The 27692-nt window shown below is 39.8% G+C and overlaps 3 protein-coding genes across 10 annotated transcripts in view; 2 read left to right on the top strand and 1 right to left on the bottom strand.

Annotated features, from left to right (window-relative positions):
• Nucleotides 1-7480, top strand: part of tanc2b (tetratricopeptide repeat, ankyrin repeat and coiled-coil containing 2b) — a 193163-nt gene extending 185683 nt beyond the window's left edge. For all 8 annotated transcript variants that reach the window (XM_046853997.1, XM_046853996.1, XM_046853995.1 and 5 more), the window contains 4 exons: nt 1707-1798; nt 1888-2034; nt 2535-2635; nt 2940-7480. In XM_046853997.1, coding sequence (XP_046709953.1) covers nt 1707-1798; nt 1888-2034; nt 2535-2635; nt 2940-4995 — 2396 coding nt within the window. In that variant the 3' untranslated portion in view covers nt 4996-7480. The remainder of the gene's footprint in view (nt 1-1706; nt 1799-1887; nt 2035-2534; nt 2636-2939) is intronic.
• Nucleotides 6191-15502, bottom strand: g6pc3 (glucose-6-phosphatase catalytic subunit 3). Its single transcript, XM_046854002.1, has 6 exons — nt 14984-15502; nt 13621-13727; nt 12654-12744; nt 12414-12532; nt 10713-10854; nt 6191-10178 (listed from the first exon to the last, which is right to left on the bottom strand). The coding sequence occupies exons 1-6, from the start codon at nt 15199-15201 to the stop codon at nt 9836-9838; spliced, it is 1020 nt and encodes a 339-aa protein (XP_046709958.1). The 5' UTR covers nt 15202-15502; the 3' UTR covers nt 6191-9835.
• Nucleotides 15503-17547: 2045 nt separating this feature from the next.
• On the top strand, nt 17548-26317 carry lsm12b (LSM12 homolog b). The gene is made up of 5 exons (XM_046854734.1): nt 17548-17719; nt 20850-20983; nt 23435-23544; nt 24920-25046; nt 25575-26317. Exons 1-5 carry the CDS (start codon nt 17593-17595, stop codon nt 25665-25667), a joined length of 591 nt encoding a protein of 196 aa, XP_046710690.1. The 5' UTR covers nt 17548-17592; the 3' UTR covers nt 25668-26317.
• Nucleotides 26318-27692: the final 1375 nt, after the last annotated feature.

Raw genomic sequence — 27692 nt, 5'->3', positions numbered from 1 at the left:
AACCAGACTGTACTTGTGCTATACAGTTATTACACTATTGCATTAAATGCGTTTCCCCCTACTGCTTTCCTTTTTTTCCAGAATTGGGCTCCTGAGGGTTTAGACCTTTTTTTCATCCATAATTGTAATTTGGGTTCAGCTCTCTTTACTGCATGTGTGAGTGAAGGAACTTCTCCGGGCAGTGGGTGCAAACTCCTGACCAGGTTCATTGACCGTGACTTGATATAATAATTGATGCGACCGTGCAAATGTGCGGTAAAAATAAATAAATAAATACATAAATACATACATACATACATAAATATATTAAAATGACATTCCATTTTTTTTGGACACCCCGTGCTGCCTAAATCTGCCACTGACAAACGCCAATCAAAACCAGTTTAAAACAGAGCGCACGCTCAACCCTTATTGGCTTGCTGCGTGTTTGACCAGTTTTTAATTTTAATCCACTCATAAACAAAATGGAACGACTGATTTTGCAAAATGTAGTTGAGTAAAAAGCAAGATATATGACTTTGAAATGTAATTAAGTTAAAGTAAAAGTCTCCCCAAACAGATCTACTTGAGTAAAGTACAGGTACATGAAAAAACTACTTAAGTACAGTAACAAATTACATTTACTTTGTTACTGTCCACCACTGTAGGAGCAATGAAGTACTTTAAATTTGACCCTGTACTTGGTTAAGCTTAAGCAGAAATGTAGCTTCTATTCTTCCCAGCTTTCTTTCGCCAGTTATTGTTGCTGGTTGTGTTTGTTGTCTCTTACATTTTCTTTTTGTTTTCAATTTACTTTTGGCTGGAGCTCTTGTTCCCTGCCTCTCACTGCTACTTCTTTTTGTGTTTTCCTCTCTCACACGTCCACAACCACCAACATCTTTCTCTTTTCTATCTCTCTCGATCTTTTACTCACCTACACACCTGCACACGTCTCCTCTAAACTCCTTCCCCTGACTCACTCTGATTCGGCCGCTCACTCCATTTCACATTTCCTTGCCTATGCTCCCACGCTCATGTCCTATGACACCCTGACCTCTGGCTGCAGGATGTCAGACCTTGCCAAGCCGGCACAAAGGAGGTAACCGTCATGCGGACGTCGACTCTTCATATCCCAACAGGCTTTTCATAGCTTCTTATCTTTCTGGTGTTTTTGTGTCCTTTGTTTTGTGGTTATAGGCTTTCACTGTAGTAAAACCCAGAATTATCTTTAGGATCATCTGACAGTTTGCCTGTGTGTCAGTTTATCCCCAGTCTATTTGTCTGTTTGCAGTCTCCATCTGCTTTGATTGATTTATTTATTTATTTTAATTTTTTTTCTCATACTGCAAGAGTATGATGCAGGAAAACACATCTTTTTTCTTTTCTTGTGGATACAACTCATCATACATTATACACCATTTGGTTTATCATCATTTGATAAAAAGATTAAAAAAAAGATACAGGAACTCATTCGGTGTTGTGTTTTGTTGATGCGTATTTTCAGCTTTTCTATGTATTGTCAAGATATTACAAGCTAGGTATTTCCAAAGAAAAATTGGTGCTATGCAGAAGACATTTGTCTTTTTGTTCCATCTTGTGTCTGGTTGTCCGTGTCGATTGTTCATATTGTTTTACACTTACCTTAGAACACTGTCTTCTCCCTATCTTGCTCCCTTTCAGATAGTTAACTCTCCATTTTTACCCATCATGCATCCTGTTGATCTTAGGTCCAGCCACATGGGCAATGGCAACCTCAAAACCAGACATCATGATGATCCTGCTCAGGAAACTTATCGAGGAAGGGGACGGCTTCTACAAGGTCAGATTTTTGCGTCACCTAAACCTTAGGGGAGCTTTTAGGACAGATCTGTAATCCATTTCTCTAACAAGAATTTGTATGTTATACAGAAAGGCAAAGTGAAGGAAGCAGCACAGCGTTATCAATATGCCTTAAAGAAGTTTCCCCGTGAAGGATTTAGTGAAGATCTGAAGGCCTTTCGAGAGCTCAAAGTCTCGCTTTTTCTTAACCTCTCCCGCTGTCGCAGGAAAATGAATGTGAGTATTTAATAAACTGTGTTTTAACGACGTGATAAATTGGTTTAAAATTTATCTCAGCAAGCACAACAAAAAAGCAAAGTTACAGCTGCACTACATTCCTTTAGAAGAAACAGCTGAAAAGATGTTAACATCTTTTAAATAGCAAAATGATTTGTCTGTTTTTGAATTTGATTGATCCCTGTGGATATTATTCCATACCTAGGTAACAAGGTGCTAAACAATAATCCAGTAAACTTAAAAAGAATAATAATAAATATATTCATGTACCCTGTGTGACCTGTTTTGGAATGTACAGGTGGTACAGTAGATCATCACCAAACCACTACATATTTAATACCCCTCATCTTTTTCCCTAACAATAGACGGTACAGATAACATTTGAGGCCCAGAAGTACATTAGGGTGCACACTTACCAGAAAGCATAGAGCTCATGCTGATTGTTTTATGTAGGTAAATATCTTAATGTCTTTCTCATCATTCCCTGCTGTGTCTCCAAGGACTTTGGAATGGCAGAAGAGTTCGCTACCAAAGCTCTAGAGCTAAAACCCAAATCTCATGAGGCATACTATGCTAGGGCCCGAGCTAAACGCAGCAGCAGGTAGGATATGTTTTATCATTTTATTTCTTATGAAAAGCACTTTGACATCATAACATTGTGGGCACGCTTTTGCTGCAGCATGTTGAAAGGTAGCATGTGGCATGTTAAAATTTCTTTCAAGGAATACAAATAAATTAAAGCCACTGTAGTCCGATTATTGAAATAGTGAGTAGGTTTTACCCTGACTTTCTAACACTAAAACCTGTTAACATAATCTACATGCTCTTTTCTTGGCGTTGCATGAGTTTTCTATGCCTATTTTTAAAATACCCTCTAAATTTGTACCGTTCATTTTGCAATGCAGGCAGTTTTCTGAGGCTCTGGAGGACCTTAGAGAAGCCATAAAACTGTGTCCTAACAATCGTGAGATTGTGCGCCTCTTGCAGCGTGTGGAGGAAGAGTGCAGGCGAGTCACCCAAACAGAGGAGCCTGAGCTTGAGCCGCCACCATCCCCACCTCCATCCCCTTTACCTGTGGAAGAAGAAGAAGAGCCACCGCATCATACTCCACCCCCAGAACCCCGACTGGATGATATGGAACCTGTGCAAGATCTTTTCGAAGATGATGACTTTTTGGAACAGGAACTGGAGGGCATGTCCATTGGCCTTCCCCCTGAATGCATGAATCCATCCAGCCTCCAAATTATCCACAGCCCACCTCTATCTCCTGTTGCTCTAACAGGAGGCCAAGCCTTTGAGTTCCACCCAAGCTCCTCTTCAATGTCATCTCCAACTCGCCAAAGCTACCAATCAACCTCACCTTGTGTCTCTCCTACGCATCAGAATTCTCATTATCGACATAGTCCCCCACACACTTCTCCTGCCCATCAAGCTTCCTACCGCTTTAGCCCTCCACCTATGGGCAGTGGAGGTCAGGGGATGGATTATCAGAGTCCTCCACCTTCCCCTCTTCGTCGCACAGCACCATACAGATCCAGCCCCCCCTTGGAGAGTGTGTGTCTCTACCGGTCCCAGTCAGGATCTCCAGTCCGCTACCAGCAGGAACCTTTGCCTAGTCGCCCTAAATCACCTCTATCCAAGATGACCAGTCAACGCTCCTTTCAGCTCCAGTCACAGCAGTCTCAGTGCTCCCAGTCCTCCCAGCACCACCAAGCCCAGGGCCTCCGATTGCAGCCCTCTGTGGCTCAGATTGTACGCACCAACCAGCCCGGGAGTGGCATCTATGGCCAACTTGCCCACCCACTCAGCAGCAGGTACCAGGGCAGTTCCATGGACATAGACCGAGAAAGAGAGCGGGAGGCCCGTCTTGTATACCAGCCCTCATTGGATGGAAGGTCCATGTCTCAGGTACAGTCCAGTCTGAATGTGGGTGCTCTATGCCAGCACGGAGGACGAGGTGGGTCTGGAGGAGTACTCGAATCTGGAGTGGGAAAAGATGAAGTGCCTCAGCGCCCTGCCTCAGCCTACCGCTCTGCAACCGGAGGTCCGGGAGGAATGCGCTTTAGTCAGACACCTCAAATCAGCCGCAGCCAGTCTGCTGCATACTACCCTGTCTCTAAGCATGAGTTGGAGAGAGCTGCAGCAGCATCCTCCATGTCCCCATGTCAGTTAGGCTCACCTGAGATCCCACATCTGGTGCGTCGGCCCATCAGTGCAAACACGGGTGATCTGAAACCGCACATGTCCACCCCTAGACCCCTAATCCACTCTCAGAGTGTGGGTTTGCGCTTCTCACCATCCAGCAGCAATATCTCCTCAGGCTCTGGTCCCAATCTAGCCTCTGGTTTTAGGCCTTCGTCCTCCATGGCCCAGATGGAGATCCCCCTACAGGTGGCATACGAACGCAGCTTCGATGAGCCATCTTCACTCTCACCCTCACAAAGCGGCCTGTATCCCAGCGAGCCAGCCCGCTCCAGGACAACGCCCTTCATGGGCGTCATCGACAAGACCGCACGGACTCAGCAGCAGTACTTGCACCAGCCTTCTCGCGCATGGCCAGTCTCATCTCTGGACAATGTTATCACCAGCCCTACATCACCAGGGAACCTGATTCACCAGGCATCTACAGCCTCCTCCTACAGCCCACCCACCTCGTTAGGTAACATTGCCTACTACAACAAGACCAACAATGCCCAAAATGGGCACATGCTGGAGGATGAGTACTATAGCCAGCCACAGCCCTCATCTCTGGGCAAGTTGGCAAATGGAGGGGCCCGTGACAGGGATCTCCTGGAGCGGGTGAGTCAGGTGCCCACATACCAGGATGTGAAGGTGGCACGGACAATGCCCGTGTCGCAGGCGTACCAGGAAAATATGTACCGCCAGCTCTCTCGTGATACCAGGCAAGGCCCCACCTCACCCATTAAACCAAAGAGACCCTTTGTGGAATCAAATGTGTAACAAGGCCAGTATAGTGTAATGGATGTGTGCTAAAGGAGTGAGTGTTTGTTTAAATGTGGTGGTGGTTCAATGAAAAATATTGAAAAATAACTAGAAAATATGACCTTTTTTTGAAACTCTACTAATCCAGGGAGGGTAATGTTGATAAATTGCAACTTGATGAAAGAAACTGCTAATGCCTTGATCTGTGCCTGCTTCTGGTATACTTGAGGCATAAGCTTTAACGCTAGAGCAAAAGACTTGAGGCACTTGGACTTCGAATTCCATGAATATGATACTACTGAATGTTCTTTAAAGCTCTGCACATTATGTGAAAGCACATTTCTGAACCTTCCCTGAATTGAAGCAACAAACATGCATATGCACACACGCACACACAAACACACACGCACACACAAACACACATGCACACACACAAACACACACAGCTTGACAAACAGTGTGTGTCTTGCCGTTATTATCCCACATGAGTGTGAGTGAGCATCGTGAACAACAACGTGTGAGTCACAAACTGTTCATGAATTTAAATGCTTAAATCATTTCCTCTCTCTAGTAGGCGATTCTAAACAGGACTCCTAAGCCTTCCAGAGTATATAACGTTGGATTATTCGATGCTGTTTAAGAAAAAAAGAAAAAAAAAAGCTGTAGTTGCAGAATGAACACAAAGGAATATTTATACCTGAGTTCGATAATGTACAAATCAAAGCATAAACCTAGTTTCTGTGTTCGTTTTATTTTAAGTTATCTTTATTTTTGTATCTTTTTTGTCAGGAGAACATATTTTCGACAAAATAAAACGCAGATTCAAAGTTTATGGATTTAGAGAGGGGAATGTACAAACTTTTAGAACACTGTTGTTCAAAAGCTTACATGAGCTTTATCCTCGTTCTTCAATAGCCTCATTTGCATACATATAAATGACTATCATATATAGAAATGACCTGAATGGAGAATACATTAGAACTGTAACGTAGACTAAATCCGTGGTCAAGTGATCATGAGTTCATTTTGTTTTTATTGCAGTTACTGAAAAGGCTGAAAAACCGTCTTGCACCTTTTTTAATCAACTGACGCATTTATATAAATTAGATCTCTCTCTCTGTCCTCAAAGTTTGTACATGTACTTCTTCATATATAAAAGGATGTTTCAGGGGTGTTGAATAATTGACGGTAGTTCCTTTTTTTTTTTTTTTTGAAACAGTTTGAACAGTTACAGTATTGTTCTAAAATATAAAAAGCATTAGTATATTTAGCTATAGTATCTTTGTTTTAACATTTCAGTGACGATATTTGTTTTTTTTTCGCTGCACTGTATGCCCATGAAAGCTCTGAAGAAAAAAAAAGCACTTTATTAATTTTATTCTGACGATGGGAACTCATACAGTAAGGCATGGGAAATGGTTCATTTGGATTTCAAAGCTACTAACAAACTTAGAGTGAACACTGGACTATTATTTGTGAATTAATTGTCCTACTAGAAAATCGAAATAGCAGTCCTTGTTATTGGTGCAATCTGTTTTCTTTTTCTTTTACAAAGCTAAAGACTAAGCAGTAAAAAGAGTGAAACATATGTTTTTAAAAAGCTATGAAAACATGTATATAATAGCCTTTATAGAGCGCACTGTATGTGCTGTATATACTGGCCAAATGTGTTTATGCGTAACCAATTCATAACTATTTCTCTATAGCGAATTCTTCACTTGTTGCAGGGTTATGGCTAACGGCTACGAGACAAAGGAACAACAGGGTCCAGTATGTCGAGATGAATAAATAAAGCAAATATCAAGCATGGGGAACAGAAAGACAGGTGTCCAAGGTTTGGTAGCATTCGGAAACCAGAAGATTTTTACTATGAAATCCGAAACTCTAAGAACAGTTGAAGACAAGTTTTCATTAACGCTCTTTGCAGTAGAATGCAATATAGCCAGCGTGCAGTGTTTAAACTGTCTATGTGACACATTCTCCATAGTGGACTCAGACAGCCTCTGTCTTGAGTAAGCCTAAGCATTTCAAATATTTATGCCCATAACCCTTCACCACTTCTCATGCAGGACTAATTGATAAAGCTCAAGAAGCCAAAACGATTCATCAAATAAAAGGGCAACAAAGGACTACTAAGGTCTGTTTCTATAGGAAGGAATAGTTTAATCAGTGTAGATTCTTTTGCTGTAAATACAGATGCATGTTCAAGATCCTCAGCCACCCCTTGTGTGCACACGCTGAAGTGTACCTGATGTATATCTCAAATGAAGCTGGTGCCCAAATACTTCATTCAATCTTTCATTTTATCCAATCATTAATTAGCGAACACACTACTGACCTCTTAGGAGTTGAACTGGGCTTTTTTTTTGTTAGTTTAAATTGCATTTAAGTTCGTATTACTGTACTTGCTTGCCGCGCTGAGTTCTCTTGTCTGTAAATGTGAGCTTTCAGAGCGCTGTGACAAAGTTCTATGACTACAATAAAACAGAATGTGTTTTTATCATGCTGGAATCTGTGATTCATAACCAACACTGTGTCTGCAATCTTTGTCATATTCCTCTGTATAGACTGGACAGCTGGACGAATACCTGCTGACTTAAGTGTGCATTAAATATCATCTTTCATTTACTTTTATATATGTACACTTCAGTACTCAACCATATTAAAATTATTAGTGAATTGACAGTGTGATATTGGTAGTGGACATGGTGGATTTCTTTATTTAATTCTAGACGTTTCTTTGTTTGTTTTTTTCCTTTAATGATTCATTCCAACAATGGAATATTTTTTCTCCTTCACAGTTTTGTTGAGAAAGTAAGCAACACTTCAAGAACTTTAAGATCTAATAAACATAGTGTAATGACTGGAATATTGTTTGTGATTTAGTCAGATCGAGCACTGAGTCAAAAAATGTCTACCCAATGAGTTGTCTACAACTGGATTATGATTAAGCACTGAGTCAAAAAAAAAACGGTCTTTGCTAGAGGTATGCTTGAATGGTAACAAGCAGGTGAAGGGGCAATTATTTCATTGGATTGAGCATTATCATTAACATGTGGTTTTCATTCGGTGCTTACTGTTTCAGCTGGTAAACAATGATCAGCGGTACAAGTAGCCAGATGGACCCAGTGGGAGGCAGTTTATTTTTAGTCGCATCAGTACATGTGAAAGCACTGTCTTACCTAAGCACCTTATTGTTATCACACATAATGCCACAAAAACTGAATGAGTCCTAGCGCAGGCGAATCTTTTATGTTGCAAGCTCTTCTTTATGTATATTTCAAAGTTAAATTAAAGGTTGGTTAAAAGAAATTCGGCAGATGAATAGGCAGACAAAGCAGCCACAGATAAATAAATTGGGAGATTAACAGTACCTTCTAGCTATCCTGAAGAAACAATCAAGCTGTTGCGATAAAACTGCACCGACAATAACATCAGCTCTAATGCTGAAAATATTTGACGTAAGAATAGTGGCAAACTGAGGGAAGAATGACTTACCTTTTTCAGATATACCTTGTAATAACACTCCTAGTGTCCATTTTCTAGTATACAATCTTAAGTCTTACAGATGCTGCCATCATTTGTAAGATAAATAAAAAAAATATAAAATGTTTTTTAAATGAAAATAAAATTAATATTTAAATGCTATTCAAAAGTAGTACAGTACTATTGAGACATTTGTAAAGGATATTGGATCCTCCTTAATGCATTTTTTAAGCATCTTTGTATTCTTATGTTGGTGATGTTCATATCCACACCCCTGATTCTCAAGTGGCTCAATTCTCAATTAAATAATATCCTTAATTCCCAATTCACTACTCTTTCCTATAACTTCATGGTGTGACTGATCAACTTAATTCCCCTGTAGTTACTGCAGGTCTGCACATCTCCCTTATTCTTAAAGATCGGTACCAGCACACTCCTTCTCCATTCCTCAGGCGTCCTCTCACCTTCTAAAATCTTGTGGAACAACACAGTTAAAAATGCTCATTCTTTTAAAAAACAGGAAAATAGAAGATTTTTAGTCAACTTTTGAAGCATGAACAAAAAACATGTATGAAATAGCAATAATGGCATTCTGTACACAGTACTTGAATTGTTGAATGTTCCATCTATTGCCAAGTCTTATTTTCAAACAGATAAACAGATTTTGGACACAAATTTACTGCCAGAATTAATGATAGCATCATCAACCCTTACGGCCACAAAAAACAAAAAACATCCCCACAGCACCAATGTTCCACAAAAGTTCATAGTGATATATTGCACATGATGTTATTCATCTGCATGTCAGAAAAAGTTTGGCTTTGGTCTCACTTGACTGCAACATTCGATGGAATTCAGAAGCGGTTCATTGTGTGCTCTTTTATAAACGGCTTCTAGTTTGTAACACTCCATTGAAGTTCCCATAGTTTTAAATCCAAATAAATCCAGTAGTTCATTTGCTCCAACAAACAAACTCAACCTGTAAACCCCATCAAGGTGGACAACCAAACACTTTTGGTATAGAAGCAAATACATATTGATACAAGAGAAAAAAAAGGACAGTCATATGAAAATCTGTCGATCTTCTCAATATGGAATGATACCTGTAAAATTACCAGTGTACATCCTAACTGTGAGATGAACTTGTAAATCGAAATGCTTCAGTTGTACTGTATGGATGGAAAATAAAAGTCTGAATACAGACAGAATGGTTATAAGACGAACATTTTCTCTGTCATCTGTACATTTTAGGTGGTATTATATCCTATGACAACTATTATGACAGTCCTGGAACAGCCATTTAATGATACACTTTTCTCAATGGCTATTTTTGACTTCATCCCAGGATTAAAAGTCAATCTGGTTAATCCTCTCAGTCCTTTTTCGGCTTGGCTGTGAGCAGATGCACCAGGCCAGGTATCAGCACCATCACTACCTGAGGCACTATGACATACTTGAGGAAAAAGAGTGAGTAAAAGAGCAGGGCTGGAACTGTAGGTAGCGGAAACCGGCTCACATGGTACAGGGCCATGGAGGACAATGCCATGCAGAGGGTCTTCGATACCCAGGGTAGTGCCCATCCTCCTGGCTTCCAGAACTGGGCAAGCCCCAGGCCGAGTAAAGCACCAGCATCACGACTCAGAGAAGAGAAGGGATTCGTGTCCATGCGAACCCACTCAGACTTAGAGCACCACCTTTTGGCCAATGCAACAGACCTAGAGTTCATTAAAAAGTGCAGTGGTTCAGAAACTACATTACTGATGTTGCTGATCATTAAAAGTACAAATTTCAGAAACAAAAAGACTCGATGATGACAACAAATCATGGTTAATATGTTGTTCAGTTGTTTAAGAGCTGATCATATCTGTTCAAATCATACACTATTCGGACAAAAGTATTAGGACACCTGACCTTTCCTGCCATATGTGGTTCTTCTCCAAACTGTTACCACAAAGTTGAAGGCACACAATTGTATAGTATGTCAATGGATGTGTTATAATAAAATGTATAGCTCTGTTCTCAACCCTACTGAACACCTTTGTCACCAATTCGAAAATTAAACAATATCATTCGGTATTAATTAAAAAAGCAGACCAAATATAACCTACTGATTTCAAATTCAGCCATGTAAATCAGGAAAACTCTTCTTCTTGCTCAGGTTAGTTTTTGTTTTGTTTCATTGGATGTTGATTGCAACTCATAGTGTTTCTTTCCTTAATACGCAACGTGAAGAACAATGTTGGACTTACCAGGTGAGGTCGATGCCAACAATCTTCAGTCCAGCATGCATGAGCAGCGCTCCAAACAGCAAAGCCATGCTGGAGCACAGGAAGAACAGCAGGGGGCGACGATCTGGCACTGTGCGGTTTAAAAACACTCCCAGCGCAACGCCTGAAAAAGCCCAAATGACACATTCAACCAAATGTTTATACCAGGGGTGTCCAATCTTATCTGCAAAAGACTGGTAGGGTTTCAGGATTCTATTCCAAGCAAACCACAGCTGCCACAGCTGATGGCCTATTGAAAGCCAAGATCAACTAATTAAACCGGTAGAATCAGCTGTGGCTTTTGCTTGATAGGAATGAAACCCTGCACCCACAGTGGCTCTTTGTGGATAAGATTGGAAAACCTGGCTTATACCATACAGGTGGTGTCCAAGTGTGTTTTTCACCTAATCTTAAAAAGCATTCATTGTGTGGTGTGTAAAGCCATCTCACACATTTTAGTAGATTTTATGTGATTGAATTCTTGAATCAGAAGGTGTGGATTAATTTTTTATAGCATCCGCTCTCACTGTAGAAGTACTGTAGTTTATAATAATGTTTTTAAACAAAGATAAACATGCAAATGCTGATTGGGTGAAGTTATAAAGTATATACATTAATATGCATAAATATAAATCAAAAGGTAGTATTTTAAAAATAAATGCCCTGATTTTTTTTCTTTTTCCTTCTTTGCTCTTCATATCAAGAAACAATAGGAAACAGGTTTACAGCTAAGACTTGGTGGGACTCAGCTATTGCATGAAGTAGTTCAAGTTTAATCTGTCCTAGACACAGTTTGTTTCAGATGAAATTGATATATAATGTATACTGAACTAACTTAGTCCAAAATTAAACCCAATATTGACTTTCAGTGTGAGAGAAGCCATGACCCTCTTCATCACATGAACTGGTCATGTCCCATTCTTGGGACCTTCTGGCAGTCACTCCTTGAATTCTTTTTTAAGCACACATTTTATGCCCTGCCCTTTTGTTCTCTAAAGTTTTAGTTTGGTCTGGTCTCCCTCCTAGTGATATCTTCAGCTTATATTCGCAGAAGATGAATCTTACACTCAAAACTTATGTGCAAAGTTTTCAACACATCTAAGGGCCTTTTTAGTTTTTTTTATTCTTTTAAAATGGATTGCTTCGACGTTTCCAACATCCCTTTGATTCCTCACAGTTAGTTCTTCCTTGTGCATTCTCTTACGTTTTTCAAATGTATGTTTTACTTGTTTGAGTTTTACATTTTGTTTACTTATGTATTTATCTGGTATTTATTTGGAAGTTACCTTTTTTTCTTTCTCTTTTCTTTCCTTGATTATGTATATCTCTGTTTTTTGTACATACTGTATGTGCATATACTGTATGTTTAGATTTTGTATTTTGCTTGTTCATTATTGATTGATCTACTTTCATTTAATCTTCCTTCTGCATTGTCATTCTTAAATGTGGTTCTCCATAAATAATATAACAAATTTCTAATCCTAAAATACTCCTGGTTCACATCAGACTGTAAATTACTGTCATGTGACAGCACGGCCTCTCACCTTTAAGTTATAAAATCCTTACATGGTATCATTCTTGTTTTTTAATCAATAAAAATGAGTTATTGTTGATGTATTATTGGGGTATAAAAAGATTTGTAAAGACTATATAATACGTGATAATGTGAGCTTGAGCACTGACCTGTCAGAATGCCAGCAATGACCTGGTGTGGAAAATGAGCCAAAATGAAGACCCGAGACAGACCGACTGCTCCCAGCAACAGCGTGTAGAAAATGTAAGGCATCGCAGTGAGTATCTTACTGTATAAAGCAGAGTACATGTTAGAAATAAAAACTAGTGTTCCGTATATCTTTGACACGTACACCATCCCACGATGCAGGAAAACATCTGAAATATAAATACGGCTATATTCTGACTAACCTGCCAAAGCTAGAATGAAGAAAAGAGGCCAGGGCCGACACCACCACCCACCAAACTGCAGCAGTGACCATGGCGTGGCCTGAGGGACTCCCTGAAAAGTGTAACAGTGAGTTATAAATATGCAAGAGCCATTTGGTTCTAATTAATACATGGATGAAAAATCACGGTATTTGGAACAATTCTGACGAACTCTTCATAACCCTCTGTCAGTGATTTACCTTTTTTTTTTTATTATTCACAAAAACTTGAAATAAACATGACCAATCTGTTGTTTGCTAAACTGCTAAACTGACACGTTTATGTTGCTACACCTTCCGTTACCACATCAGAAAGATTTGTCCATTTCTATCCAAACGGATGCTTGTTCAATTGCTTGTGATTTTAAAACTGCACTACTGCTACCTGCTTGGCAGCTGTACAACTTATTCAAAACCTTCCCAAATTCTCCTGCACCACCCCATTGCTACGCTCCCTACACTGGCTTCCCACATCAGAATTAAAACACTGACGCCTCCCAAAGTCAAAATCAGCTCGGCACCCCACAATGTACCACGCTCTTGCCAAATCTCTAGCACTGCTCTGCTGATCCCACCTTCATACAGGGTACAAGAAAGACATGAATCTCCTGGGTAGCACCTAGGTGGTGGAATCAACTTCATCTAGATGTGCGAGTCACTTGCAGTCTTCGAATGACGTTTAAAGACCTTCATGTTCCAGAAGTGATTATTGTGTGTGTGTTGATTATATTCCCCTTCCCAACAAATATTTTATATGAGTGTTGTCTAAGATCATCACCTAGTCAATCAGTATCAAGAGGAATTTATCGATAAAGATTTTTAAATATGTCTGTAAGTCACTCAGGATTTATGTCAAATGCCATAAATGTAAAAGAATAAATAAATAAATAAAAATGTCACAAAACCCCTAAACACACAACAATGACAAATGTTTTCTTTAGTGTCCTAACCTGGTCCTGTCTCACAGGTGGACTGGAACTGCTGGATTGAAGGGCTGTTTTTCACATATAAACCCGACTGGCCAATCCACCAGTACGGCCTTTCCCCAAACAACACCCTATAAAAGTGACAACACAGGACAGGAGGAGAGAATTAACACTAGAGCTGAGAGGATATAAGTGAATACATCACATGGGAGTGATAAAACATGACAGGATCTGAAATATTTCATTCATTAAAAAAGGACATGCTAAAGTTATGTTTATTATATTAAAGCGAAGGTTGTTGTAATTATTCAACATGGATGAAGAACAAGTGATTGAGTTTTACATGGAGAGATGATTGTGACGAGCAAATAAGCTGATTACTTATTCGAAATTCAACCAGTGTCAAGGTCACAGCAAGGTCAAATGTGTGAAATAGTTTTTCTTAAATAGTCTTCAAGACCTTTTTTTAATCACTGTCTACACATCTTTTCACCACTTTTAGAAAAGTGGTCACTCAATGGCTAAGGCTGTGAGATCTGCTTGGAAAGTTGGGAGTTCAAGCCAAAGCAATGCCAAACTTCTACTGTTGGGCCCTTAAGCAAGGCCCCTAAACCTCTATGGTCCAAGGATGCTGTCCACACCCTCTGTTCTGACACCAGGTTTCTAACTCAAGAACTCAAGTCACTATTTACTAATCTTTTCACCACTTTTAGAATTATGGTAGCGTATATTTTAATGGTGATTAAGGCTCTGGTGTCTGCTGGGAAGGTTGAGGGTTCAAGCTTCCACTGTTGAGCCCTTGAGCAAAACCCTTAACCCTTTGTATCACAGCTGGCCCTCTGCTCCTACCCCAAGTTTCTATCAAGATGGGATATGCCACAAAATAATTCCAATGTACTGTAATGTACATTTGACCAGTAAAAGAATCTTTTTCTTTCCCCTATCGCTCCATTCTTCCACCTATCCATCAAGACATCTGTCTGAGATTATCAGTGTTTTATCAGACGAATGACTGCTGAAATGTTTACAAGATTTATATGAAATTGGAAATGCAACCAGCAGATGATGAGCTTCATGAGCATGAGCTGATTCGATTCTGGACTCGATTTTGAAGTCAAGGTCATGGCAAGTTCATAAGTCTGGAATAACTTCCTTCCTGTGACAATGCATACAAATTAGTAACCTGAAAGGCTTTAGATGATTCATGTGGCATTGAGTTGGACTTTTGAGGCTGAATCTGTAGCATCATCATCATCATTATTATTATTATTATTATATGGAGTGATTCTTTTGTTGTGAATGATGAGAAGCTCGATAATTGTTGCGAAATATTCCCTCCCACAGGTCATTACATGTTTGAAAACCACTAAATTAAGGAATTTATTACCATTTAAAAACAAGATTAAGCCACTCCGACACCGCAGCCACCCAGAGGATGGCGATGGCGGTTCGTCTGTGCACGTAGAAAACAGTTGGGAAAATGAGCAGAAACGCCGCTTTTGGGTCTCCCATATGAGTAGCGAGCAGCCAGAAAGATTCATAATTTCTCGTTTCGGACTGAAGCAGCTCGGCCATCCAAATACCCTGAGTGTACACTGTCTCCATTTTAGCGAAACCCACTTATTAGCATCAGATCGAAGAACAGCTGTGTTGCTACTAGCTAGCGTGCTACGTGGAGTAGCTGGAGCTGGCGGAAGTACGAGTGTAGTACAAGTATAAGATTCAGCGCCGTAAAACGCTACGAAAAATTAAATAAAATGTAAACAATAATACAAATAATAATCCGGAAACATCCTGACAGCAACTGCTAAAAAGAATTCAGTGTCAGAAGAAACCGGTGTCACAGTTACAGTCATCACCGGGATACTGTTTCGTTACGGATGCCGGCATGGGACTTAAAAAGCGAAAACGCGGAGAACAATCATTTTCCATGAAAATGAGCAAAGCCATGTGCAATAAGTGGTCTTTTCCTTTTTAACAGCGGATTTAAAAATGCACAATTCTTTGTTGCTGTCTTACAGCTCCACTGTCCCAAAATCAATCATGAGCTCAGGTCCACATGTTCTCCTTGTACCCATATTGGTTTATACTGGGTTCTCTTGTTTCCTCCCAGCTCCCCAAAGACATGAGTATACATGAGTATGCATGTGTGCACGATCCCATGTGATGAATTTATTCTCAGCTTTCATGTTCCCAGGATACACCAGAATCCTCTACGGCTCTGTCCAGCATAAATCTGATACTCACAAAAACAAAAATGAATAAAAGTAAACAGAGCCCTGCAATTAAAATGTGCCGAATCCTTTCCTAGAACCTAACAAATTTGTGGCACTTTTCTGAGAGAAACATTTTAACACTTGCTTTCACATGGACATTCTCACATTCACCTGTCTCACAACAGGTTTTGTTGTTGTTCAGAATAAAAGCATTACCCAAAAAATAAGAATGAATAAATACATAAATAATTTTGAAATAGACAGTTTTTTAGGGTAGATGCTTTCAAATTATATTAGGGCTTATATTTTTATACGCCTATAACTACACCAGTTCATTTGAGTGTACACTTGTCCCATGGTTCTTAATGTGGGGTTTATAAAGCATAGCCTGTGGTTTTGTAATTTGTGGAAATGGTAAAACATATTATTATATTTATTATTTTCAATTATTATTAAGGGTTTTTATTTTGTTATTAACTTATTAATGTGCTTTGACTAAAAGACAGGAGGTGGAGCTGGAGGTAGCAGAGCTGAAGATGTTGAGTGGGAGTGAAGAGGATGGACAGGATTAGAACTGAGTTTATTAGAGGGACAGTGCATGTAGGACGTTTTGGGGACAAAGATAGAGGGGCCTGAGTGAGATGGTTTGGATATGTGCAGAGGAGGGACATAAGTTATACTGGTAGGAGAATGGAGCCACTAAGAAGGAGGAAAAAAAGAAGACCAAGGAGGAGGTTTATGGATGTGGTGAGAGAAGACTTATAGCTCCAGGGTAGCTGATTCTGTGGAACTGTTTTGAATCTTCTCTTTGTTTTATATCTGGGTTTCATCCAGGTTCATGGGTTCCATCCCACCTCTTAAAACATGCATGCAGTTGGATTGGGTAAATTAATTCTTGTTTGCATTTATAAATGCGTGTGTGTGTGGACAGTCCTGCCATGTGTGGATGGTCATTCAGCACCCTCTATACTGCCTTACTACACAGTGTGTGTAAAACATCAATCTACTATGAGGTTTCTAATTGTGGAGTTTTGCATGTTCTCTCTGTTTTCTGTCTGGATTTTTTCCAGGTTCATTGGTTTTATCTGACACCCCAAAAACAAATGCATATAGATGGTATTAATGTTACAGTTTTAATAATTTCTTGTAAAATAAAGTCCTGCCCTGCATGGATGGTCATTCATCACACTTAGGTTATTAAATTTTTGCATGTTTTCTGTCTGGGTTTCCTTCAAGCTCCTTTGTTTTATCCGACCTTCTGGAACATGTTTGTAGCTGGACTAGTAAATGAATTATTGCTTGCATTTAAATGTGTTGTGCTAGTGTGTGTTTGGACAGTCTACTAACAATTAATTTGTGCATGTTCTCTCTGTTTTCTGTCTGGGTTTCTTCCCAATTCATGGGTTTCATCCCACCTCCCAAACACTTGCATGTAGCTGGATGTAAACTTAAATTTTTTTCATAATTAGTTGTAAAATAAATTGTTTGTGGGTTAAAAAAAATCAGTGTAAAAATCAGTGAGTCTTAGCAGTGAGCAATGTGTGTTTGGACAGAGCTGTACTGGGTGGCTGGTCATTGCGCACCCTGCGTACTTCCCTACTACACAGGTTGTGTAAAACAGCACTTGACTGAAAGGTCTAGCACACTACGCAGTATGCTAGTAGACGCAGCCCCTTTTTGTAGTGTGCGCGTCACGTGGCCACGCCCAGTTTCCTGCTCGGAGTCACGGCGTTGCGTGCGTTGACGTAAAGCTGGCGCTCCGGTTTCCGTGGCGGAGAAGATGGCGGCTCCTGGACCGGGGGAGTATTTTAGCGTTGGGAGCCATGTCTCTTGCCTCACCTGCCTGGGCCAACGCTTACAAGGAGAAGTCGTCGCCTTCGATTACCAGACCAAGATGTTAACTTTGAGTATCCTTTGTACAAGCTGACGGTTAGGGTGCGTTTCCACCCCCTCTCTCTGGGCTTCGACTCTCGCGGCAGTGTGTCCCGGGGCCTGCAGCAGCTGTAGACCTGGAGCTCAGGCGGGTTTCTATGCGCTGCTAGCCGCACACTTCTCCACACTTTCTATCCCCATTCAAAACACACGTTCCGAGAATTACGCTTCTTTAATTAATTCTGCTGTTTTATTTCATTCTGCTGATTCAACCCACGCCTTGGTGAACCGTTCACTCTCGCGGCTTCCACTCTACCTACAGTTTGGTGTCTTCTTTTGACATGTTAATCCCAGCTAGCTTAGCCACTTTACCTGTCCTTGCTACCTCACTAGCTAAGTTAGCATTAGCGCCCGACAGACACGAGCTCTCTCATTCGCGCACTGCTTTTCCCATAAACACGAATCTCAGGAGGTTAACTTGTCAGCTGTTGATGTAAAATGGTAATGTGCAGTGTTTACTCCAGGCTGGTGAGCAGCTAGCTTGTGAGTGAGTGTGTGTGTGTGTGTGTGTGTGTGTGTGTGTGTGGAGGTTAGCAAACGTTAGCCGTTGAATGAGCTAGCGTTCATGTGAATGCCCTGCTGTAAGCCTTGACATTCGGAGTGTTACACAGCGCTGTGATTATTGTAGACTGAATAATCTGTCCGTGAAGAGAGAGAGAGACGATTCAGATTTGATTTGTTAAGCGGTGAGCTTGCTAGTTAGCTTAGCCACAAAAAGGGCTGGACGCTACACGCTCTTGACACACGGGCTTTGAGGCTGTGCTGCTGAATGTGTGTGTGTGTGTGTGAGAGAGAGATGGTTTACTGTGTGGAACTCAGACCATTGACTGTCTGACTAATATATTATAACTATGTATCTTAAATCTAGAAGTTTGTAAAGTGGCATCACACACAGATTGTATGTGATTATTATACACATATAATCGTGCCTCTAATACTGTAACATAAAGTAATCTATATTAATCTACAATTCATATAGTTTGTATTTCCATGACACCACAATGGTAGGCTTCTAGACTGGTAGATTAAATAAATGTGGTATTTTGAATTCATAATATATTCATGGATGTTTCCTCCAAAAGTTTGGGAACCTCTGGGATAGATGGTGATAGGAAAAAGGGCAGCTTCATTGACATCAGTTATCAGTGAGGAAGTGATCATGCACTGTGATTAATCTCAACACTGCGACAATTGTTGTTCACTTTGATTCATTTTTACTCGTATAGCGCTTTTTTACAATGGATGTCGTCTCAGATAAACACACAGTTATAGGCTGAGATTTTAGTAAAACTTGTAACTTGTAAAACACCCCTGGAATTCCTACTTGGAAAATGTGGACCATCTCCTCAAACCAGAGTTCACCGCATGATGCTGTATGAACAAACTAGTACTAATGTGAATATTTTAATCAGCACACAGGTATATTTGATTGTGAAATTGAAAGTAAAATCACTGACTTTAAAGCCTACTGGTATTTACTATGTATTCACTTATATTTCTATTGTTAGCTGGCTGCCCTGTTGCTATCAACGAGGAACATGGATTTCTGACATCTACTATATCTTGTATATACTATTAAGACAATAGTTTGTAGACACCTGGCCATAACATTCCACATTTACTGCCCATTTCCTGTCATAATAATCTTAACTCTTCTGGGGAGATGTTCCACTAGATTTTTAGTGTGTGCTTTTTGGAGATTTGTGCTCAGACACAAGGGCATCAGTAAAGTCGGGTTCCGATGTAGGGCGAAGGAGGCCTGGGGTTGCAGTCAGCGTTCCTATTTATCTTAGATGTTCAGTAGGGTTGAGGTCAGAGTTTTATAGCAGGTCACTCAAGAGCTCCCACCCCAAATTATGTAGATGATATCCTCAAGGAGCTGCTTTGTGCATAGGGACATAGTCATGCTGGAACATGTTTGGGTCTCTTAGTTGAAGTGAAGGGTATATTTCATGCTACCACATCCAAAGGAATCCAATACAATTGAGTGGCTCCAAATTTGTTGTTAAAGTTTGGGGAAAAAACATAAATGGCTGGAAAAGTCAAGTGGTCCATATAGTGCATGTGTGACTTGATTAACATTAGAAAAGTATATAGTTAATATCAATTTACAGTATTAGGAACACTCATGATTTTTATAAGGGGCACATGACAAATGATTTGACATCAGCAAAAAGTGTATAGTGAAGGAATATTAATTTGCCCTTACATATACTGTTTTCTCATCAGTATGTACAGTTTTCAGTTGAATGTATAAAAAGAGCTCTACACATGCTTAGCTTTGGTAAATCATTCTCGCATGGCTCTCACTGTACTTTTATTGTAGTTTTAGATTTGTTATATGGTGTTTTGTTAAAATCCGTTTGAGTAGATCTTCATTCCTTTTCTCGGCGCTAGAGATTTTTTTTTGAAAATAATCTTAATTCCTAAATGCACATAGCTTACAGATGCAGTGTGTATGGAATACTGATTCCTTTAAAGCTTTTCATTGTGACCGCAGGGTTGTGAGTTATAGAGAGCCATTGTACAATAACCTTGAATCAAATTCTTCACTCGTTCAGCTGTTTGCTCGGATGAAGTTCTGCCTCACTTTGTAAATGTTAGAAGTTCCTGCAAAAATGTAAGCGCATTTCCTCTTGGTGTATGTCTAAAGTAATTTTCCCGGCAAAACTCTTGAGATGAATGCATTTATCATGCAGCCGGACGGCTTTTCTAGCGGTGGCCAAGCTGTGTTTGACTAAGTGGATCTGTCAGCAGTGGATTCTCCTTGGGTAGTGTTCAAATCCGGCATAATGTTTGTCTCCATTTCCCTTTATGATTGCTCAGTATTCCAGATGGCAGTGATCCTCATTTTGCCTTTTCTGTCATCTGGTTTTCTGTTTTACAGACTTGTTTTCTCACTTTTTCTTTGTGAAAGAATTGATTTGACTTGTGACTTAATTAGGTTTCTGTGTCTGGTGTCTAATTCGTGCAGTCCATATTGTATAAGTAAAGACAATACTGCATGGCCAAAGCAGCATATGAACAATTTGTAATCTACAATCTTATCTAGGCTAAGTATTTGAATTTCCGAGTTGTACTTGTTTTCCTTAACCCTCCTGACAGAATGTGCTTCCTCCAGCGGCAAGCCCAATCTCAGCGACATCATTCTGATCAACTTAGCCTACGTTTCTGACGTAGAAACCATTAACGACCGCACCGAGACCCCTCCTCCTCTAGCATCTTTGAATGTCAGCAAGGTGAGTGCAAAGACCTGTTCTTCATGATGTTTCATTCAGGTCCACATAAGTGCTTAATAAAAGTCGAACCAGTCAGTTTTAAACCCAGTGTGAAACTAATGCATGTGCATAGAAGTTTGTGTTACGACCACATGCATGTTGTTAAGATGTTTATATAGTCTGAATAAATAATCATTACAGTGTATTCAAAAGTTTATGATCATGCATCATCTTAGTGTTTGTCATTTACATCAAAGTCAACGGTGTGACACAATAAAGATGTGACGTTCTCGTCTCGCATCTCCAGGATGTTTTTGTACTAAGGTTTTATTTTTTCTTGCCTTTTACATTAGCTTGTCTGCCCAGCTATTACAATCATAGAGCTTTTTTATTCACCCCCAGGAATGTCATCCTCTGATCACCACTGGATATAGTACAGGCAAGATTATCAGAGGGACTTGTTAATCTTGATGAACTAAAAATAAAAAAAGACCTTGCTCGCATTAGGACAGGTTGTACCCTAAGTTTATGGTGCTTCCAGTTTTTTTTTTTTTTTTTTTTTTAAGGCATCTCTGGTGAACACTACTGTCATCACCTGTCCAGCATTTATTTATTTTTTGTCCTGTTCATGATTCGGTCCAACCATACCTCCATAAACGATGTGATCGTTCCGCAGTGATGGGCTAAAAACAGAAAAATGATAATTTCCACTTTTTATTTTAAGGAGAGTAGGTGAGGCATATTACCAGCTGTGAAGTCAGGAACTGTGGCTGAACTGAATGGTGGGTTTTAGGTGACGCTGCAGTATTGAGCTGTAAATAGTCAAAAAACTATCCACATGGCTCTCTTTCATTGCTTTCACCTCTTTGAGCATGTTCAAAAACCAAAACAGCGTATAACTTCTAATTCTCAACAGTTACAGTGTTTATAATGGTAAATTTAACCTTTATTCTAGGCAGATTCACTTTCCTTATTTTTTTTTTTTTTTTTACTGGTGTGATGTTAGCCTACATATAGTACAGTGGTACCTTGACCTACGAGTGCATTAATGCACGAGTTTTCCGAGGTACGAGCGGTCACTCCGTCGATTTTTTGCTTTGTTACGCAAGCAAAAAATTGAGGTATGAGCTCGAGATGCTGCTGCTAGATGGCGAAGCGAAGCCAGAAAGCGAAGATTGTGACGAAAATTAAGATAAGCAAAGAAGAAAAAGTTAAAATTTAAATGTTTAGGGATACGTAGTGTACAGGAGTGATAGTAAAAAATGAGTTTTCCCTCCGCCTCCGCTTATCGCCTCTACCCATTTTGAGGGTTGGAACGGATTAATGCCATTTTAAGTATTTTCAATGGAGAAAATTGTTTTGATGTGCGAGCAAATTGAGATACGAGCTCGACCACGGAACGAATTAAACTCGTAGGTCAAGGTACCGCTGTACTGTAAAAAATGTTTAGGCACTTGTGAAAATAAAATAGAAGTGTTCATTTATTTTTTTATAAATTAACAGAATGGAAAATAATTAAATTAAAGAAAAGTCAAAATCAAAGTTTACCATGCTAGAAACAATTATTCTGAGTTTAAGATAATATTGTGCAAACTAATTGTGCAAACTAAATGTCTTGTGTTCATGGTGATATGGTTTGTAAATAGCTGTATAGGAAATAGTAAATAGTATGACAACAGTTCTGAAGTTAAGTGCCGGAGAAATCGTTTTTCTCCATTGCGATGCCGGGGTTTGTGTGATAAATCGTTTCGTTTATTTTTTTCTACCATTTGTTGCAATAAGAGGTTTCATGATGAGCACAAAGCATAGCATATAAAAGAATAGCACTGAGAAGTTTGTGTATCGTTGTGGGGGTGTGTGAATGTTGAGCGTCAAGTTTATTTCTTTTCACAACATTGTCTTTCAGCTTTACAGAAATCAATAGTCAAGGTGAATGCTGTGTATTTATCCCTGATGAGCAAGCCGTGGCAACTGTGGCAAGGAAAAACTCCCTTAAATGGGTTTTGTTAAAGAACACATTTGAAATGTAAAGAAATACACTCTAGTTAGCTATTATACTAAAGATAAATCTGTACTTGGCCAAGTGTGGAATAAAGATAAAGAGGTGTGGGAATGGTAAAAGAAATTGGTCACAATAACTTTAGGCACATCTCTGCTTTGGCATGGTTTCTGACCAGCTCAGAGGCAGTTTTGTGTGATAAGCGTTTGCTTGAGTAACTTGTACATTCCATTGTATGGACTATACACTGATTTCTGGTTGCTTAGGATTAACAGTAAGATTTAAATTAAGATGTTCTCCAACTATTTCTTTTTTAGGGTGTTGGAAAATTTTATTTGCTGAGTTTCTTTTCTTGTTCAACTGTAACGTAGTTGACCCTAACCCAAGTTATCACACTCCTTTATGTGACTTGCATGCCTGGAGTGTGACGCTGTTTGTGACTGATCGGTAATGTGTATATTTGTCTTCCACAGCTTGCCAATCGGGCAAGGACAGAAAAGGAAGACAAGTTGTCCCAAGCCTATGCAATCAGCGCTGGGGTTTCAGTCGAGGGTCAGCAACTATTCCAGACTATACATAAAACGTAAGACTGCATATACACACACACGGAAAGCTTAATAAACACAACCTTCACACATACACATGTCCTTCTCAACAGCCATGCTTGCGACTGTGGGCCAGTGTGTAGGAGACTCATGGTTATGGTAAATGTATTTTTGTGATGCATTGATGGTCTAACATTGTCTGTGTTTCTCCCAAACCATTTTGTTTCTGTCATATTACAGCTGTTGACAATGACAAATTTTATCAACCAACAACTGTCAAGTCTTATCCACTTATTTCCATGTATGTCGTGTAACCATGCAAAGCCACACGTCCTATTCATCGTGTTCATGTTTTTGTCTGCTTGACAGGACCATACTAATCTTGTATTATTTGGTGCTTTAAGTACAATTTTCTCATAGTGATCACTGGATGTTCAACATGCCACCTCAACGAGGCTATAAGAAGATCAGTAACACTCTAAAACAGTACACTGGCCAGGGTCATACAGAGGTTTTCCAGGACGGGTTCCACTTAGAACAGGTCTCACAAGGGTCGATCAAAGAAGTTGAGTCCTCATGCTGTGCGTCAGATGCAGAAGCTGCTTAAAAAAAATCCATGAGTGTTGCAGCTTTGTTTGAGAGGTTGCGAATGCAGAAGGTATGCTTGTTAGTTCTCAGACCATACGCTGCACACTGCAACTTGTTTAGCTCAGATGGTGTCCAGCATATGTAGTGACAACCAGGTGAGGAGAACCAAGAAAATTGTCTTGCCTACAGTCAAGTGTTGTGGTTGTAGCATCATATTCCTGGGCTGCATGAGTGCTGCTGGTACTGGGGGGCTGTGGTTCATTTGAGGAAGACATGGATTTGTACATGTACTGTAACATTCTGAAGAAAAACATGATGCCCTCCATTCAGAAACAGTGCCGAACTGCAGTTTGAGGTCGTTATCCAACATAAATCAATCGCCAAGATGACAACTGCTTTACTGAGGAAGCTAAAGGTGATTAAGTGGCCAAGTATGTCTCAAGACCTGAACCCTATTAAGCACCTGTGGGGCATCCCCAAGCGGAAGGTGGAGAAGCGCCATGTGTCTAACCTCCAGCAGCACCATGATGCCATTATGAATGAGTGGAAGAGGATCCCAGCAACAACCTGTGCAGCTCTGGTGAATTCCATGTGCTGCAGAATACAGTTCAGGCCAATCTGCTTTGAAATCTTTGCCTGGGAAAGACCTTGCTGATGCTGTATGAGACCTTGTGTCTTGTTGCTGTGCTGAGTCTTGCCATGGTGTATGTCCTGTGACATGAAACAATAATGGGGAAGAAATGCAAAACACAAAACTGTCTTCAACAGTTTAGATAACACCCCTTGTACTGTATATTTACAAGTCAACACTTCTTTCTCTTCCAGCATTAAAGACTGTAAATGGCAGGAGAAGAACATTATTGTGATGGATGACGTCGTCATCTCACCACCTTATCAGGTGGAAAATTGCAAAGGCAAAGAGGGAAGTGCTTTAAGTCATATACGCAAAATTGTGAGTTTCTCTTTCATCTCATTTAACAGTTTATAATTTCGTTAAAGGCTTATGTATAATGTTGGGCGGTGTTTCTAGACTGAATACACTACAATATTTGAAAGGATTAAATGCATTTTAATCCTCCCCCCCATCTATTTAGACACATGTTAAAAAATGAAATCAACAGCTCTGATGGTTGTTCCTGCTGTCATATAACAGGCTTCAATCACTAATAAAACACTGTTAACCGTAAGCTTTGGTTATTAAGCAACATAAAAAAAACAATAGACTAGTGTTTTTGAAGCCTGGTTTAGTAACACTTGCATTATGATGTGGTCACAGCTGTGTTTGAAGTTTGGCTTAGCCAAGCAATTTTAAAACCAAAGCTATCCCTTCTTGTAACATCATTCCTGCTGTGTGTTGTTCCTTACCTTAAGGAAGTACGTGTAACATGTTCTTTCTCATGTATAAAATTGCAATGGTGCTTGTTTTTGATACTCACGTGAAGTAAAGACCTTGTTTTTCATTTATCTCTCTATGCCAAAGGTTGAGAAACATTTTAGAGACGTGGAAACGCAGAAGTCAATGCAGCGTTCACAAGCACAGCAAACACAAAAGGAGTCGTCGTTATCATCCTGAGGTGATGAGGCGGGGCACGGATTGGCCAGAGAGGGCACATTGGGTACCGGCGTCCTGAAAGCTGAACGAGAACGGCACTTCCCTCTCCCTCTCTCCTCTCTCTCTCTCTCTCTCTGTCTGTCTGTCTCCTCTCCTCCTCCCCACCATTTAGTGTCACAGTAAGAGGGTGGGGCGGTCACCAAGGGACCCCGGGTCTGCCAGATCAAATAGAAAAAAAAACAAAACAAAAAAAACCAGAAAAACACGGACAAAAAATCTGATAAAAAAGTGAGGGTGGAAAGACTTGATTCTAAATTAGACTTTATAAAGATAATTTAAAATACCAACTATTAAGCAACCCATAGTTTTCCTAACTAACTCAACATCTCTCTCTCCTTCTTTCCTTATTTCTCTGTGCCCTCCTATTCCTCCTTCCCTCCATTTATTTTCATCCCCTCTTCGTCTTCAATTCCATTTTCTCAAAAAAAGGAAAAAAAACTCGAGCAGTCAGAAAAGCACGTTAGCTTTGTTTCCTTTCCTTACCACTTTTTCTTCATGTCTTCATGTTCATGTGTCTGTATTTTCTGTATTTTAAACAAGATGTGACTTGAAACGCCACAGTTTAAAAAGGACATTTTCTAAAATAAAAGTAACAAAAATTCTGACTGTAATGCTGTAATTTTTCTCTTTTCATTAAGAAAAAGTTATATACAGTGGAACCCGCTTATCTCGACCTCGGTTATCTCGACAACCCTATTAAGTCGACGTTTTTGAAGTGGAACCGCCAAATTCTCGCTTTGTCTTAGCATTTTTTATCGGTTATGTCGCCGAACCCTGATATCTCGAGCACAAGATACATTTTGATTTTCGTTTATCTCGATCATCGGTTATCTCAATCCTTTTTGGCGACCCCCTAGGACATCGACATAACCGGGTTCCACTGTATATATCTCTCAAAACACCAGAAATGGATAAAAGCATAAAAACTGTTGAGATACATACGTATATCCTCTACATCAGGGTTGCCGAACTCAATTGCACAGGGGGCCAAAACTCAAAGCACACTTTCGGTCGCGGGCTGAACAGGATAAACAGACTCAAGCTACCATATTTTTCGGACTATAAGCCGTTTTGAACCCCGCAGCTTAAACAACGAAGCGGCTAATTTATGAATTTTTCCTGGGTTTTTCCCGGTTTCACAAACTTCAAGCCAAAAAACTGAACCCCATAACATTAGACCAATAAAATTTCTGAACGGAAACGAAAAAACGCACCTCACCTCTGTTCTGAGCTGCATGGCATCGGGAGAAAAAACTTCCTTCGGGTGATTTTTTTTTTTTTAAAGGCACGACGATGCCAAAAGATAAACTCCCGAGAGAAATAGTTGTGAAAGGAAGGAGGAAGACAGTGAACAATGACTTTCTTGGTCAGCTACTGTTTAGATACAAGCCGCTGTAACGCGTTGAGTCTGGGTGAAGGGAGAGCTCGCTTCTGGCATGCTATTCCCAAAATACCGCTATGCTCCTAAAGGAAGCGCAACATATTTCACCTCGCCTGTGTAAAGTACATTAGTGCATTATTGTAGACACCTGCACAGGTGCGGCTTATTTATGTTAAAAATAAAAATATTTGTAAAATTCAGTGGCTTATATATGGGTGCGCTTTATAGTCCGGAAATTACGGTAAATGTTTTTTTTTACACATTAATATGAAAATAAAAAAGACAGGAATATTATTCCAGAATAAATCAACTTAAATTTTAAATAACGTAAAATATTTTGCTCTCCATAAAAATATCTCCTGTCAAACACAAGACGTCGCTCACCTTCATCATGCAGTTCTTCAGAAACTCTCCCTCGGTTAATGGTCAGGATGATGTGGCTCTGATTTCTCCTCTGCTTTCACAGCAGCTTCACTTTGTGATTTTGCTCTGGTGAAAAACGTCTGCTAAAATGTCAAATACTTTAACTCTTCTGCTCTGCATTCAGGTTTTTCAGATTATACTGATGTTTTGTCTCGTAGTGCCGTCTTAATTCCTTAATTACA

Source organism: Silurus meridionalis, chromosome 7 (assembly GCF_014805685.1).
Source record: "Silurus meridionalis isolate SWU-2019-XX chromosome 7, ASM1480568v1, whole genome shotgun sequence".
NCBI classification, from domain to species: Eukaryota; Metazoa; Chordata; class Actinopteri; order Siluriformes; family Siluridae; genus Silurus; species Silurus meridionalis.
The sequence above is the reverse complement of the archived record's forward strand: the minus strand, read 5'-3'. Positions and strand labels throughout refer to the sequence as shown.

What these genes read in the sequence shown, in the direction of transcription:
- g6pc3 (XM_046854002.1), bottom strand. Translation starts at nt 15,201, where the DNA reads ATGGAGACAGTGTACACTCAGGGTATTTGGATGGCCGAGCTGCTTCAG. An exon ending in CTTCATTCTAGCTTTGGCAG is followed by an intron (nt 12,533 to 12,653) that starts GTTAGTCAGAAT and finishes TGCTTTATACAG; the next exon opens with TAAGATACTCACTGCGATGC. An exon ending in CATTGCTGGCATTCTGACAG is followed by an intron (nt 10,855 to 12,413) that starts GTCAGTGCTCAA and finishes GGGCTTTTTCAG; the next exon opens with GCGTTGCGCTGGGAGTGTTT.
- lsm12b (XM_046854734.1), top strand. Translation starts at nt 17,593, where the DNA reads ATGGCGGCTCCTGGACCGGGGGAGTATTTTAGCGTTGGGAGCCATGTC. An exon ending in TTCCAGACTATACATAAAAC is followed by an intron (nt 23,545 to 24,919) that starts GTAAGACTGCAT and finishes TTTCTCTTCCAG; the next exon opens with CATTAAAGACTGTAAATGGC. An exon ending in TAAGTCATATACGCAAAATT is followed by an intron (nt 25,047 to 25,574) that starts GTGAGTTTCTCT and finishes TCTATGCCAAAG; the next exon opens with GTTGAGAAACATTTTAGAGA.